The 17,369-nt window shown below is 40.1% G+C and overlaps 1 protein-coding gene across 1 annotated transcript; it reads left to right on the top strand.

Annotated features, from left to right (window-relative positions):
- The first annotated feature begins 501 nt into the window (after positions 1 to 501).
- ahcy (adenosylhomocysteinase) lies at positions 502 to 16,167 on the top strand. The gene is made up of 11 exons (XM_034231658.1): positions 502 to 673; positions 3,492 to 3,682; positions 7,803 to 7,878; positions 9,715 to 9,867; positions 11,180 to 11,292; positions 11,920 to 12,127; positions 12,352 to 12,439; positions 12,551 to 12,668; positions 12,767 to 12,889; positions 13,344 to 13,415; positions 15,256 to 16,167. Exons 1-11 carry the CDS (start codon positions 646 to 648, stop codon positions 15,385 to 15,387), a joined length of 1,302 nt encoding a protein of 433 aa, XP_034087549.1. The 5' UTR covers positions 502 to 645; the 3' UTR covers positions 15,388 to 16,167.
- Positions 16,168 to 17,369: the final 1,202 nt, after the last annotated feature.

Below are 17,369 nucleotides of genomic sequence, written 5' to 3'. Positions count from 1 at the left end.
ACAATCATTGATCAAGTAAGGGGTGGGAATTAATAAGCATTTGCTTCCTCCTACTCCCTTTCGGACACATATGATTTATTATTAATATGAAGACATTTTTTGTTTTTTTGTTGAATATACAAATATTACCATGAATGTGGATAAATACTGTATTATAACAATACGGTATTCTGTTTTTCACATTTGTTATTTTTTAATCTGTTCGAAAGAAAGACTGAAAGAAAGAAAGAAAGAAAGAAAGAAAATATTGGTACATTTTTAAATCTTCATGAAAATATTTCTTTCTTGAAATTCGTAAAAAACGAGGCCTATAGTGAGGATTAGTTTTACTTGCCTAATGTTTGTCTAATGTAACATTTGCCTAATCTGTGGGCGCCCCACACTACAACTCGAGATATGATTGGCTGTCTTTCCTACATACACCGTCATCCAATAACATCTCTGACACGCGGGGCGGGAGCTTCGACAGCCAATAGGAATCAAGAATAGACGCGGGTTCGAGCCGTCCCCTCGCGTTAGCCGGTTTGAATGTGGCCTCCCTGGATATAAAAAGAGAGCGGTCATGTGTCGTTCCCTCCCTCTCTGACTCTGTTCGTCGGCTAGGCTGCACTAAACCTACCCAAAACAACACACCAGAAAACAACCATGTCTGACAAACTTAACTACAAAGTTGGTAAGTGTCAGTTTTATTGACTTTATTTAAACCTACTAATCATATGTTTTGTTTGGTAACACGTACGGTTAGCTAGCTAGCTTGTTGTGAAGTTTGTGGTTCCGTGCATGTCGAGCAGCCCGTTTGAGCCAAAAACCTAATCGTTAGACGAAAAACAATTAGAGGTTTAAAACGGTTTTATTATTACATGGCTTAGGTTGTAGTTATTTCCTGCCTTTGTTATTGCTAGCCATAACCTGATAGCATGTGTTCAATTATGATGTTTTCTTTTAGCGTGTTCATCATAATTTTGTTATTCGTCTATTAGATTCTAGCATGTTCTTTCCCATTTTCTATACTCTCAGTATTCACAGTTTGTTTAAATCTGAGAATGAATAGAAATGAGACCGCCGTACTACCGCCGAGCATGCTTTTCTCTGTGAACAGAAACGACGTCCAGTCTCTGGATATTGTAGTTTATTTGGGTATCTCCGTAATGCCATGGCTGTGTTTGCAAACTTCACTTCCCGTGAAGCATTGCAACCCGCCGCCAGTTTGTGCATGAGTGACAGCAGCAGGCAGAGACTGATCTGCACTGTATGCACCTTACATACGGTAGTAAAGCTGGGACTACACGTGGTGGTGCTGTGTAGCCGCTTTACGAGCTAAATGGTTTAAAATAAATATTGTTTCGAATTATGTCACTTTTGAACATCGTTTTTTTCTTATGTTTAATTACTTGCAATTTTCTTTCTTTTTTAACTATTTGTTATTCAAAAGTGTTTAGTTGCCGTTCTTTATTTGATGAGTTGGAACAATCTTCTTTGATTTGCCAGTATGTTCATTTGGCTCCAGAAATGGAGAAGCACTGTATACGATGAGACAAAAACAAACAAAGAATTCAAGGTAGCAGTGCATAGGGAAATAATGCGCCATAGACTTTTTAATATTACATTTGGGAAAACCTGGTAATGTATGTACAATGGGAGATAATGTTAGTTATTATACATTAAAATCTCCAGTAGTTGTAACGGCACTCGGTGAGTGTCAAACGTGACACTTGTTGGCCTGAAGCAGCTGGTTAGAAGCAGATGCAGTTGCACAATGTCCTGTTCACAGATAAGCGTGGGGCAAAGTCTAAACATTCTCTATTGACTACATTCAGTCAAGAGTCAACCAGTTCCTCAGTGACTGTTAGTCAAGTCCTGAGTGATTAATTGATGCAATATCTCTTTTTTAATTCAAACATTTTGTCTGTAGACCAAGCATTGTCCCATGGCCATGGAATGTACATTTTGTACTTTTCTAAGGATTAAGGAGGGGGTGGAGGGCACTCATTGCTGGAGTGTGTTATTTCATTAGAGCTGTAATAGTTGGTAATAAGATTTATTTTCTGCACTTTGTATACCATAATACTTTAATTGATTAGTTAAAAAAGAAAGACTATTTAACATTTATAAAATGCTGGCTTTTTCTTTTCAAATAACTGACCTGATTTGAACTCTGGGCACACAGCAAAGTTCAGTTATTAAGGCACATGTGCCAGGATACCTGCACTTTAAATGCTATTTTGTTTATAGATGGCTTTGAACCAACATTCCTGCCAATACTGTTGCCCTACTCGGCAATGATTCACACCTGGTGATGGTAGCTAAAGTTTAGTTTAGTCACTCCACTTGACCTGGGGGTGAACTTGGGTTACTAATCCTGTCTCTGGCCGGTCATTCAGGCCAGTGCCGGTTTGGTGCAGTTACTACAGACTCAGTTTGCACCATAGACTGTATTTGTATAAGGATTTTGCACAGGCTGCAGCCTGCGGTGGAGGAGGAGGAGGGTGGGTTGCACTCCATGACCTTCATCCTGTCCCCTGAAGCTATACACTAATATTAAAAGCCCCTTTGGAATTAGTTTGTCTTCAACCTCCTGCAGTAACAACACACCTCATCTGAATTCTAAAACACATGTTTTCTCAAAGAATAAATACATTTCAGTTTGACATCAAAGTAGTCTCAAAGGTAACATTACTTTAGGATAAAATGTGTGTAAAGTTGCATTTAATTAGGATTACACTTAAAGAAAGCTTCAAAACAATCATTTCTACTACAGCTCTTGTAAAACACAAAACTGCACATGTGCAGTAGCAGCTGTCTGAAAGGAGAGCAGTGAGTGTACGGCAGCAACTTGGTTAGCAGGGAAACCATTATATTCTCACACGTTCAAAAATAAAAAAAATAACATGCATCGCGAAAAAAAAAAGTTTTGCAGATAACTTGAAATGTATTGGGTTTTGTCAAGACTTCATTATTTGTAGAAGAGCAATATTCCAAATCGTGATTAGTTTTCAGGAAGAGATTTAAGAACCTGTTCCATGCTGTGTCTCTTAAAAATCTTTTTGATCCAAGTCTGCAGCAAATATGGACATGTTGAGTGTCCTTTGCAAACATTTATATTATGTTATTGATTTTAAAATAAAACATTTGATATTGATCAAAAAACCCTTTAGTTGTTTCATAGGGATAAGTTGTATTATACTGTTCTTGACATTCAATTGAAATAATGTCATGTTCTTTATAAAAAAAAAAAAAAATCCAAAGCTGATTTATAAAGAAATTGCATCTGAAATAAGCTTGAGGTGACGGATCTGCTTACTTGTACCCTTCCTTATTTCTTTATTTCATACGTTTAAGGTTGCGTTTTTGGCAGGGCATGGGACTTCATATTCTCATTGCCATCAACTACACTGTAGCTTTTATAATATGACTACAAACCCTTGGAATCTTGAGTGCAGGATGAAGAAGCTTTGGTATCTTGTGTTTTGACGTCCTTTTTCCCGTCTCAGCTGACATCAGCCTGGCCGACTGGGGGCGTAAGGCTATCGACATCGCAGAGAACGAGATGCCGGGTCTGATGAAGATGAAGGAGATGTACGGTCAGTCCAAGCCGCTGAAGGGCGCCCGCATCGCTGGCTGCCTCCACATGACCCTGCAGACTGCCGTGCTCATCGAGACCCTCACCGCCATCGGAGCTGAGGTGAAATGTTTTTACCATCTATTTATTCAGATGTATTCCTCCAGAGAGAATCTACTCATCAGGCAAGACTCTCAGAACATGTAATATATAAACTAGACTCAACTTGCTTGCAAGAGTTTATTAAACAGTTGCGGCTTTAAATGGAAAAGTGGGGGGGTCCGTCCGACTGACGTACAACTTCTCACTTCAAAAAAGAAGAAGAAATCTCGATCGCAAAAATAATTACAACAAGTGAGTGCCTGTTTTTCCTGGCCAACGACAGGTTCCTTGAACACAACACGAGCGTAACGTGTCTTCACGTGGTTATGTCTCGTCTGAAAGGAGTGTAGAGTGCCGACGGAGAGCACCGGAACGGCTCTTCAAATATTGCAGTACCCATAAGGAGCCGTACACACAGTGGCGAGCTGTTGTTATTAGCATCTGGTTAGCTAGCTATGCTAACGAATTTAAAGAGCTTTTCTACAACCAGGTGGAAGAGAGCTCTCTCCTGAGAGGCTCAAATAACCTCAGTGAGGTTAAGGCACACCTTGCTATGATCATTATAGTTATTAATGAGACATTAGAGACTAAATGAAAAACAGGTATAAAATACTATATGACAGTAACGAGAAAGTTGTTAAAAATAACAAGAATACAGTTTAAAAGGGGAGTGATTTGTAAAATATCCAAAAAGAAGAATCTGCTTACAGTTCTGTTTCATACGGGTGTTGAGAGATGTTTCCATAGATCTCTTAATGTTGCTCTCAAAGTGCACCAGATTGATGCTTTTAACTTCAATATTAAAAAAAAAAAAAAAAAATCTTCCCGGACCCCCCTAGAGGAGGTTAGGTCCCCTCACTTAAATCATGCCACACCGTGCACATGCATGCATGCGTGAGTCATGGAGAGATATCTGGATGAAGAGGTTGCTTTTTCTTTGCACAGCATGAAAGAAAGGCCAAATGAAAGGGCAGTGATTTTAGTATTTTTAAGCAGAGGTCAATCATTTGTACGGCCCTCGGAGGATGTTGTAAAGATTGAAAGGAAAAAGGTTCCCCTGCTGTAAGTAATAATAAAAACCCTTGATTTTTAACTTAACATCTCTGTCTCTATTGATCTGAGTATATTATAAAGAATAGCAGTTAATTGAAGCATTATAGCACAGGCCTTTGTCAGATGGTATATTACGCTGTTTTTTTTCTGCTTCGAATAGTTCTCTCTCTTTTCACCATACCTGTGTTTGCATCACTGAATATAGATGTTTTTTATTTTAAAGTAAATTCAGATTGAACATAGTAAAAAAATATATAAATGATAGTGTCCGTCCAAAAGAAAACATTACTTCTAGTGAAAACCACCCTTGAATGATGGGATAGTAGACTAAAAGCTTTAGGAATCCAAACTATAACATATAATAAGTACCCCTGTATCAAGATTGATGCAAAACAAGTGACATTTGACCTTTTTAGACAGATTTAGCATTTGGGTGTATTTGCCATATCTCTGTCGATGTTGATGATTGACATCTCTTTTGAACCGTTGGAGCCAATAGAATCGAGGGGAAGTTCCTAAAATCCATCTAAACATTACCCATTGGTGAATGCATGCCAGCGCGCCCAAAACGGAAGCTGGGTTGTAGCTCTCATAGCAGCTAATATGAAATCTCAGTTTTTGACGACAAATGGAATGATGGATTATCAGTAATCATTTCAAAGTGACAGACACATTGGATTAACCTTCAGCAGCGTTTCTATCGTTTTAATGCCATTGAACACAACTTTTGATAAGAAAGATGTATTTGCCGTTTTGGCTGCGTAAAGCTACGTTGTGTGTTGTCTGGGTTTGCCTTCGCTGCCCTGAGTTGTGTCGCACAGTGATGATACTTATACCTCTAGGATCTGTGGAATCTCAGCTTTAATCTGATATCTTGTTTGTGCGGATCCGATAAGTAATAAAGTATTTCTACCGCGAGTTCTGTGCGTTAGCATTTTTTCGCTCCGGGCTAATTCAGAGGCTTGGTATTACCCTTGTTTCGTTTAGCAAACACAAGGTTAAAAAGAGAAATAGATGGTGCAAGTCAAAATGCAGTTTCTAGTTTTCCAAAAATGCATCTGGTTGATAGCATTAGCTGCTCAGTATAACCTCTGTTGTCTTCTGACTTGAAAAGGGCACCACATCAGTGGTTTCTAAGAGGTCATCTTACCCACCCATTTATCTTCACTCACTCAAACAGACAGGGGAAGAGAGGGTTCCAGACTGACTGCCCCAGGCCGCTCTTCTGTTATCATGCGTTTGTTTGATCAGAGCAGGACTGGTTTCATCCTGCAGGAACCAGCACCAACGGAGAATCAATAACCCACTCTCAGCTCTTCCCCTCAATACGTGACACTTCTCTCTGCTCATGATACTCTAACTAAATATGCAGCTTCCACAATGCACACGATTCTGGTCTTTATTTTAGCTTTTGTATTCTAAAAGGGCAATTTCTTTTTTTTTTTAAATAAAAAATACTAGGGATGCACGATATTGGTTTTTTGAAACCGATACCGATAACTTCCTGCTTCTCAAGACCGATAATAATATAATATATATATATATATATATTAAATGTACCTGTAGTTTTTGCACACCTGGTGGTAAAACAAAGACTAGTAGTGAGCAAATGACATGAGCATTACTACTATGAACAAAACAAAGCCAAGAACAGTTTTGACTCTTCAAAGTGACCATATTTATTTTCCCAAATAAAGTTCTTGCCTTTTTCAAAAGCCTCGTCGATGGGTAAAAGCCCCGGTGCCTTTGCAGCTGGCTTTGGATTCGCCGCTAGTTTAGCAGCGCAGGCGTCTTCGTACGCTTTTAACACACCATCGTAGCGATGGCGATGTTTCAGGTGACTAATCAGGTTGGAAGTATTATAGCTCGTTGCCTTTTTCCCTCCTCGTGGAACTTCTGCATTTGTTAATACAAATAGCAAGCGAACTATCTAACTCTGAAACTTTGAAATAGTCCCACACTACCGACGACATGTTTGTTTACTGTCCTGGCTTCACGGCCGCACACCATTTACGTCACAGCCAGGCATGAGTTAGGGAGCGCTGGATTTGTGAAGAACTCCCCTCTTCCTAAACCACTAATACCACAGTACTGGCAAAACGGGAGGAGCCGAGTGAAAAACAAGCGCCCCTCATCCCAATCCACCCACACCGCAGTCTTTTTTTCTTTTTCTTCACCCAAAAAATATATTGTATATTATCGGGGCTATTAATACTTTTATCGGGATGACGTCCTAATATCGGGCCGATAATTATCGTGCACCACTAAAAAATACATAAGATTTGTGTTTTCGATGTTTGCATATAAGGATATGGTTCTTAAAATGTAACAATCTGCTAGTGGTCCAAAAAGGGACAACAATGGTCCAAATTATATTTATTTTTAGATTCATATTTGATAACAACTGCTGCCTAAAGATGTTGTCACGGATATAAACATTTGTATAGTGTCTCATTAGATACCTGTGGACCTGTAAAAAAACGCATTAAACCTACTTTAAATACAGGCATGTAAAACACCAAACAAACGACTATGAAACAAGACCACTATTTCAAAGCATTACTAAATCCCCTTTAGAGGGCAAACTATCAGTAATCCCAGTGGCATATGTATACAAATAATACAGATTTAAATTTGACAGTTATCATACAGTATACATTTGCTTATCTATGGTATGTACAGTAGAGCTAGTCCTTTCCAATAATCATAGGGACATATTTTAAAAGCTCAGTTAATGTTTCATACTATAGTGCCGCTAACAAGCTTTAGGTATATGACACGAGTTGGATGCTATCTTATCATGTTTCTAACGAGGTTCTTATCCCTTTTCAAGGGTCATACTTGATTTATATGAAAATAATATTGGTTTAAAACTGGCATTTTCTGAAATGTTATTGTACCATATAAGAGTATTACAGTTACAGCCCCAAACAGAATTACATTGTTTTCAAGGTGAAGTTCACTGCCTCAAAACCCTTTCATTACAAGACTACTGGAATTTGGGGACATAAATACAAGTAACAACTATAGCAGTAATCCTATTTGTTGTTGAGATGACTCACTTTCCGCTTCTCTTCTGCCTCCTCAGGTTCAGTGGTCCAGCTGTAACATCTTCTCCACTCAGGATCACGCCGCTGCTGCCATCGCCAAGACCGGTGTTCCAGGTAACACACACCCTCTGTGGATACTCTATTTGAATGATAAAATACCTGATTATGACTTTCTAGCTCCCTCTGCAAAAAGAATCACTTTCCATAGACACATGTACAAAGTGCTTAAAAAGAATGAAGGCCTTCAGCAGGCGTAATCGTGTAAATAAACTAATTAAACCTGTTGAAAATAAAACGGGTGTACTAAAATGAATTCTTAATAGGCTTTAAAAAGCGATTACAAATATTAGTCACTCATTGAAATGTGACAGTTTAAGTGCCTTGAGCAAACATCCAAACCATACTGGCTAATCTGGTAAATGCTTCCTTTCTCTCCACACTAAAATGCCAGCCTGCTGCTCTAGTGTTAACTAGGAACACTTTTGAAAGTGATCCTGCATTTTGGAGCTATGTGACATATAAGTCATTCATTTTCAATCAATCACACAATCCAGATGCAAAGACGACTTCATTATGGATGTTTTTAATACTTCTCAGTGCAGCCGTACAGAAATAACTGCTTGCCTGATTAACAGGTTGCCTTTATAAGTCACAAAATGACTGTCATTAAGTTGTTTTGATTCAGGGGGTCCGCGGGGTCTTAAAAAGTATTAAAAGTTGATAAATCAATTTAGCGAAAATTATAGCTATTAAAAAGTATTAAACGGCATTTTCCAAAGTATTACATTTTGTAGCTTGTTTTCAATAAGTATATAAATGGTCCAAAGAGGTTGTGTTCTACAGTCTGCCTGAATGTAATCATGGCGTAGGTGTGTAGTGTGATTCTGTGGAGTTTATTTATGGCATCCCGTTGGGTTTGACGTCATCTGAACAGGACATCGCACGCTCACTGCTTGATAGCGCGGAGCTCCGTTTACGCCGGTTGTTAAACATCGTTATGGGGAAATGCAAGTCTGCGTCCAAATGGTTGGAAGATAAGGAGGAAGGACAATCAATATTGTATATAGTCAATGTGTCGCCAATGTAACCGGTTAGAACTCGAAGTGGTCTTAAAATGTATGGAAAGGGTCTAAAAAAGGTCTTCCATTTGACTTCAGGATTCCTGCATACACCCTGTGATTGTTGTATATTTAAATGGAAAGAAGTGCACTTTGGCTTTCTAAAAACACAGCAGGAGGGGACAAAAGGGAGATTAAACCAGCCGAGGCTCACTGTCCATTAAGAGCTTTTTCTTTTTATCAAACGCCAGCAAGTATTTTCAATTGTTAGCGCTGGTGATGCCCTTCCCTTTCATGCACTGTATGCACACTTCCTGTGGATGTCTGACTTAGCTGATGTAACAACCAAGAAAAGACAATAAAGAAGATTAACATAACGGAAAAACTCCCAGTGTTTTAAGAAACCAAAGCCAGCTCAGTTTGGATGCAGTCATACGTTTATTGGAAAGATAAAAAAAAACTGCATTGTTCATATTTGCCTGTTGAGGCAAAATAATCTTTATGAACTGCCTCCACTGTCGATGTGAAGGCTTTGTGTGTTTTGATATGAAAAGAAACAGTTCTCACCCTTAATAATGGAGTCTCAAATAATTAGCTATTACCAATTGATGTCAATATACCAGTAAATGAATCTAGCTCAACCCCTGCTACAGGAAAATAATTTGAGATGAAATAAAAAAGCATATTTATTACCAGATATTATGTGTGATGTATGGCCCCTTGAGGCGTTGCAGCCCAGCCGATGTGTTCAGCTGTGGCACAGGCAGACTGAGACTCACTCTGAGAGCTGAGAGTGGTTCTCACCACAGATCCAGACCCCCTGCCTCAGGATGGGCATCATCACCTGGCTCTGCAGAAAGAGATGAGTGAATCTATCCCTGTGTCTGTGCAGTGTACGCGTGGAAAGGAGAGACTGATGAGGAGTACGTGTGGTGCATCGAGCAGACGCTGTTCTTCAAGGACGGTCAGCCCCTCAACATGATCCTGGACGACGGAGGAGACCTCACCAACATGGTCCACACCAAATACCCCAAACTGCTCGCAGGTGGGTTTACACCGTTATAATGATGTTTGTTTATCCCTTGTTCCCTAGTCTAAGGAGGGTATAGAAATAAGAAGTTGATGACAATACTGTCTTCCTGTTATTCCTCTCCTTTGTTGCCACTTTAATTGTGGTAATCTAAAATGTCACTTTGATTTACTTTTATACATATTCATCTTAAGTATTCCAAATGTAAAGACATGGGAAATAGGGTTTTAATTAATATTTTTTAAGTTACAATTTAAAATCTCCAAAAATGGGTAATATCTATCTTATGCCTCAACCATTAACATCCCGTGGATCTAAGCGGTGGGAACATGTTTCATAATGGGTGGCATTGAAAAGTGTCACGGTTTTGAATCCACCATGACTTTAGGAACCCTGAGTTTCACCACCAGGCATCTCAGTGTGGTAGTTATTGTTTTTGGCTGCATTTCTGTTCATAAATGTCTGCTGGCGTGTGAAGGCATTCAGAGGCTGGAGCAGGGTTCCCTCTCTGGACCATATGAATGACATGTAGAGTTTTGGACACTAGATGGCAGCAGTGGTCTGACACAAGCTGATTAGTTGCCAGAGTTCATTCATCTTACACTATCTTGAACTTTCATTCACAGCAAGTATTTTTATATATAAACCATACATTTGTACACTTTACCATAGTTTTGTATCTTGTAATTTTAAAAAAACGTAGCAAATAAAACAAAGCTCCAAGATATTCTCCAGCACACTGATGCATCTAAAGGTGATAATAAACGTGATGTGTTCAGCTGTGTCACAGGGAGGCAGACAGTGGTAGTCTGCACTGAGACTCACTCTGAGAGCTGGGAGTGAGTCTCACCACCAACACGTTCTGTTAATTTGTATTCGCATGCTTGTAAATATGCAAGCCTGTTTTTTAAAACCAGCGCAACTGTTGAAAGCAAAAATACCGATGTCAGACCACCATACCATCGATGTGTAACAGACGGTATTCATAGTTTTTATGACATGATATTCTTCAGAACTTTTTAATTCACCGAATAATACATTATTCAGAATATAACTCGAATGCATCTCAATGCAACCTTTTTAAAATTAGCCTTTAGCCGTGTTAGTTTGCCACAAGGACTATGCTGCACACTTGCTCGCAGATAGCATTAACTAGCTATTCTCTTCTAGCCCCCCGGTACTTTAGAAACACGAGTGCAGTCAGGCTTTCTGAATTCTAAAAGTGATTCTAGTAACCTCGCTGTCCTCACCATCAGGGGGATTTCTTCACTTGTTCATCAGGAGAAGTATATCTATAATGATATTTCTCACTAACCCTGTGTTTTAGGTATCCGTGGTGTCTCAGAGGAGACCACTACAGGTGTACACAACCTGTACAAGATGATGAAGAAGGGCGAGCTGAAAATGCCTGCAATCAACGTCAACGACTCCGTCACAAAGGTACGCAGCCTCCACCTTTTTATCCTCTTCAGCTGTATCTATAGTGCGAATAGAAGATGGACAAAATAGCTTGTAATTCTTGTTTGTGTAGCTTTAAGTTAATATGTATAAAATACTACATTTTAAGCACGTTTGTTGAGGTTCTGAGAGCGTTTGCAGTCTTTTATTCAATCAAACTTCTCATGTCTTGACAACTACTGTTCTTTTTTAATAATTGGTCTTTATTAATTTTCCACATTTGAAAGTAACAAACAGCAATACTAAATGGATTATAAAATGAATACAAATTCATAACTATAATTTATAAGTGAATTTAGTTAAAAAATATATATTTTTCAATGCTTAGGACATATTCTCATATTCCATAAATACATCAAATGCTCCCAGATGGAATGATCTGTCTGAATGCTTCACATTGTTTTGAGAAACATTTGTAATGAATCGATCTGACAACAAAGTATTATTGTATCATCATTATTGAGCTTTAGTGACTTTGAATGAGGGGATATCGTTACAAAGTCCGATTCTGACACCAGGCCCTCAATGTGACCTGGTATATCATCTGCAATTAAAGTTGACAGCCGGTTGACAAATATATAATATATATGTGACTCTCCCTCCCTGCAGAGTAAGTTTGACAACCTGTACGGCTGCAGGGAGAGTCTCATCGACGGCATCAAGAGAGCCACGGATGTGATGATTGCCGGTAAGGTGGCGGTAGTGGCTGGGTACGGGGACGTGGGTAAGGGCTGCGTCCAGGCTCTGCGCGGTTTCGGAGCCCGCGTCATCGTCACAGAGATCGACCCCATCAACGCCCTGCAGGCCGCCATGGAAGGTAGAGGATGATTCCCTAAACAACATCATGGAGAGAGGCAGCACATATAAGTTCAAAGTCGTCTGATTTTAAAGGATTTATTGTCGTATGCACAACCCCTGCATAATGGAAGTTATTGGCAATTAAAATCAAGGCCAAAGCTCCTCCAACAACACAATAGGTGCTTTCACACCGGAGTGGGGTATTTACTGACTGATCTCCTCTCTCCTTCTGTTGCTCTCTAGGTTATGAGGTGACCACCATGGATGAAGCTTCAAAGGAAGGGAACATCTTCGTCACCACCACCGGCTGCGAGGACATCATCGTGGGACAGTACGTTTCTAGTCAAACTCCAAATGATTAAAATATCCTAGATATTAGTGTCTAATGATGCTTACTGCAGTTTAACAAGCTGAGTGGTAATTATTTTGTGTTGCCCTTCAGTCACTTTGAGAGCATGAAGGACGACGCCATTGTGTGCAACATCGGACACTTTGACTGTGAGATCGACATAAGCTGGCTCAACAAGAACGCTGCAGAGAAGATCAACATCAAGCCTCAGGTAGGAACATTTCTATATTAAAGGCTTATCTTCAGAGTTTAGCGCCTGCTCTCTTCTGTATCTTTCAGTAACATCTATCTGTGTCTCCTCCTCCTCAGGTGGATCGCTACCGGATGAAGAGCGGCCGTCACATCATCCTCCTGGCCGAGGGCCGCCTGGTGAACCTGGGCTGCGCCATGGGACACCCGTCCTTCGTCATGAGCAACTCCTTCACCAACCAGGTACTGAGGCCAGAGAGAAATAATGGAAGTACGCCGGTCACCATAACGACTGGAGGGATAAACAATAGTTTTGTCACTTTATATCGCTAATGTAATGATTATAATGGACACCCTTTTATTGCATGGTAAGAATATTCAACTGAATTGGCGTGTGAATAAATCTTAAAAATAACCACCAAACAATGAATAGGAGATGTTTACAGAAATGTCTCACAGTGGTTATGGGAATGTTGTTCACTTAAAAATGACGTTGTTGTGCAAATGAACACGCATGCTAATGCAACAAGCAAAGACTTGGTCAGAGAAAATGATCTTTAGTTATATCCATAGGATGGGTCGATCATGTGAAAGGCATACTTCGAAGTCTCCAACAAACACCATTTAACATAATGTCACTTAATCTGCTTTATGAAACGGTTTGTGAAAGAGTCTGATCCCCCCCCCCCCCCTGCAGGTTCTGGCTCAGATCGAGCTGTGGAAGAACACTGACAAATACCCCATCGGAGTCCACTTCCTGCCCAAGAAGGTCAGTGTCCTGTCCACATGTTGATAATGCTGTGTATTTGATGTGGACAAAGGGTGCGAGATGTAGCTCCTCTTGATGCACTGCAGCTTGGAATACATGGGGATAACTACCGGTATACAACTTGTTGACAAACGGTCATGCTAGCCTACCTTTCGCTAAAGAGAAAACATTGTTTTGCGCAACATGTTTTTACTGTTCTGTAAAAGAGCATATTAAAACTATTTAAAAATAAGTGACCTTGCGGTCAAGGTGATAGTGAATTTGACAATAATTGTATTTAGGTTTCGATTGTTTGAAAAATGAGTCAAACTAAAGAAAATGAGCTTAAAATGACAGAGGATCACGGATTGTTCTGATTGGTCATACCCAAAAGGAGGATCACGGAGTATTCTGATTGGTCATACCCAAAAGGAGGATCACAGAGTGTTCTGATTGGTCATACCCAAAAGGAGGATCACGGAGTGTTCTGATTGGTCATACATTTAGAAAGATACAAATGTAGTTTGAGGCTAAATGTGCCCTCTTTCTTTACACACGAGTACAAAACTAAGTGTTTTCAGGATCAAATGAAAACAATCTGACTTTTAAAGAAAGAGGGATCTAGATGTCTTCAAATCTATTTGTTTTGAGGACGTTCTCAGGTGTCAGTCAGTGATTTGGCAAAAGGTGAATAAGCCTGAAAACCAGTGAACAAACGAGAGTAGTCAATTCCAGATGTGATGAATTCCGGAAAGGGGGAGCTGCTGTTGAAGAAGATCATTTGACCAGCAGGAACACGTGTAGAGCTCGAGGGATCGGGTTGAGCCAACAGACTTTTCTATTCGCGGATGTCCTGCTGGAAGAATAGAACACATTCCATACACAAACAGATCACTTCCAAATCCGTTAAGACTGCCGTGTTTGAGTCGTATCCAGTTCATCTTCTGGACTCTTTCTTATGCTCCAAATATTACTGACCATGACATTTGTTATGAGGTCTGACCTCATCCTCTGTAAACCTGCAGGTTTGTAAATATTTAGAGAACATCTGTAGAAAGTCCACTGCTTTCAAGTGAGTCTTACTCCAAATGTTATCAATGTAGGGTGACGCACACGTTTAGTTTTTCTCAGAGCAACAAATAATTAGAGGCTGTAAACTTGAGATCATGCATGTGTTCACTAAAGTTAGTCTTCCCCTGATTTGACTTTGAATTCCAAAAGCTCCAAACCCAATTGACCCTGATTGAGTCATCATTGTACTTTATCAAACACAAATACCACACAGTATTTAATTTGATGCTCATTTGCTTTACATAACTGTTTTTGGACACAATCAGCAATTTCATTAACTGCCCTTTTCATAATCTTAGTCTAAGTAAAAAGACAAAGACGGCATTGCTGTCAGAGTAAACTATAATTGCTTATTTTGGTGACAATTTCAAAAGAAAATGTAATTATTTATTTTTTCTTCAGATTTCTTTTTTTAAACGAGCTTGTGTTAAATCAAAATAAAGTTGTATCCACATATTAAAGTAAAGTGGTCAAAACAAAAGAATCAAAACTCAAATGCATTGAGAAGCCTTCGCAGATAGGGAATCAAACATCTGTTTGTTAACTGACTGTAAACTGCATAGTTCACCACTAGGTGGCAATATCATTCCACCTTTGGCCTAAAACAAAACCTGGCTCAAAGCTTTATTGTCATGACCATAGAAACAGAGTTTCCAAAGCAAAGCATGCAAGGTAGGACAACCGTAAAACATGATGTCCTATCCTCAAAGAGCCTGAACCCAACTGCATCAGTAACCACATCAGAACTATAAGGATGCACATGATTAATGTGACCTTTCTGTCTCTGCAGCTGGACGAGCAGGTGGCCGCCGCCCACCTGGACAAACTGGGGGTGAAGCTGACCAAGCTGTCAGACAAACAGGCCAAGTACCTGGGTCTGCCCACCGAGGGGCCCTTCAAACCGGACCACTACCGCTACTGAGCGCCCACCCCTGGGGGGGAGAGGAAGTGTGGATAGATTGGTGTTTACATTTTGGACCCCATGTGTCAGATTTTCAGGGACAGAGACGATTGTGTTTCTTCCCCTTTTAATATCGGGCGAAGGGGGGGCCTCTAAAGCAAAGTCCAGCCCTGTTCTTCAGCTGACACCATCTTAGTTTTAATGCTCAAACGCCAATACCTTCAGACCACCTCCGCCTCCTCTTCCTCCTCATCATCACTCTTCTGAAACATTTCTACAGTGGCTGTTAGACTTACTCTGTCATTCCCTGTCCCTTTATGGAATAAAGCCCACCCTGATGCGTCTCTATCTGAGCCCCTCTGTCTCGAGGTGGAAGGTGATTACAAACTAAACGGTTAAGTGTACAGCGGCCTTATTCCAATGGATTTGCTTTAGCGCTGCCCTGTGTAGCTCTTACCACAGGATGAGATGCTGTTTCTGGATGTGTTTACTGAGAGGTCCGGTGCAAAGAGAAGCACTGCTGCCAAAATCACCACCAAAGCACGTCATGTCATGTTCTGCTCGATTTCTAGAAAAAGTCTTAATTTTTTTTGTCGCCTAATTTCTTTTGAATGTAATTATATTTGACGCAGAGGGCTTAAACATGAGCAGTGCCCCCACCTCCACTTCTGTCATGTCTCGGTGTCAGCGTGACGTTCAGGCGCTGGCTCATTTCTCAGCGGTTACAGCCTGAGTTCAACTGCCTGTATACGATGGAATTGAAAGTGACGAATGAGAAAAATAAAACATGTTAAATCTGAATTGTTTCTGTTGTGCTTGGGCAGTAAAATGCATTTCACGATTAAATCCTACGACTGTTCAAAATTAGGATTTCACACTGAAACGCACGCATGCTGTGCACTTCAATAACAACCACAAAGTAAATGTCATTTCAGACATGGATCCCCAGAAAAGAACATGCACATCTTTACCTTTGTTTTATTTTGTTTTCTGCTTACAGTTAAAATGCCAGCTTCATCGTTAACTCTTGGAAAACACACATGCAGCAGATTGGCATGCACACTGTAGCATGGGATTATTATGGATGTTTGACTTTAGTTTTCAAAGTGGTGTCAATCATTTGAATAAACCATTAAATAGGAGGGCTGCTTTTAGTTGTAGCGACTTTCTGGAACCAATGCATGTTTCAGGAACATTTGGTTTGACGTTTCCTGTCTGCCTTAATGCCTAGTAACCTCTGCTGCCTCTGCGTCAATCAGACACACAGGGCAGGTTCACTTTCCACTATGTCAGTATCTACAGAACGAATACATGCATGAATCAAACGGTAGCTTTCAAACAAACGGGCTGCTACGTCTCAGTGTCCGGTTTGAGTTAGCGGTTCAGTGCCTTGCTTAAGGAGTGCTTGGTAAAAATGGAATAAAGCGTTCAAAGTAGGGCTGAACGATATACCGTGTCATGGCGATAACCGCGGTATTCACACCGCAGGGACGTGCGGTTTTATTCTTTTTTTTTTTAGAATGCTAACGCACTTTAGCACAGAATTCAAAATAAAGATACCCTTATTACTTATCGAAACTGCACATACAATATATCCGATTAAAGCTGAGACTCCACAGATTATTTAAGTATAGTATCTAAGCGATCCGATCTCGCAACAGGGGAAGCAAACACAGACATCACAACACGTACCTTTTACGGGAGATCGTCGCACCGTAGCTGTCAATCTGATCAAAAGACGTGTTCAATGGCATTACAACGAGAAAGAGAAAACGCGGCTGAATCAGTTGATCCATAGGTTGATGATGTATCTGTGGCTTTGAAGCAATTGTTTATAATCCATAATTCCATTTTTATGTAAAAATCGGATCACAAAAGTTAGCTGCTAATGGTAGCCACCTTGGTGGTATGCAGCTTCCGGTTTTGGCTACGCGTCGTCACTCTCACTCCTTATTTGTTGGTGTGTGTAGAACTTCCCCTGATATTTGACCTTTTTAGACAGA

This window comes from Gymnodraco acuticeps, unplaced genomic scaffold (genome assembly GCF_902827175.1).
Source record: "Gymnodraco acuticeps unplaced genomic scaffold, fGymAcu1.1, whole genome shotgun sequence".
NCBI classification, from domain to species: domain Eukaryota; kingdom Metazoa; phylum Chordata; class Actinopteri; order Perciformes; family Bathydraconidae; genus Gymnodraco; species Gymnodraco acuticeps.
The sequence above is the reverse complement of the archived record's forward strand: the minus strand, read 5'-3'. Positions and strand labels throughout refer to the sequence as shown.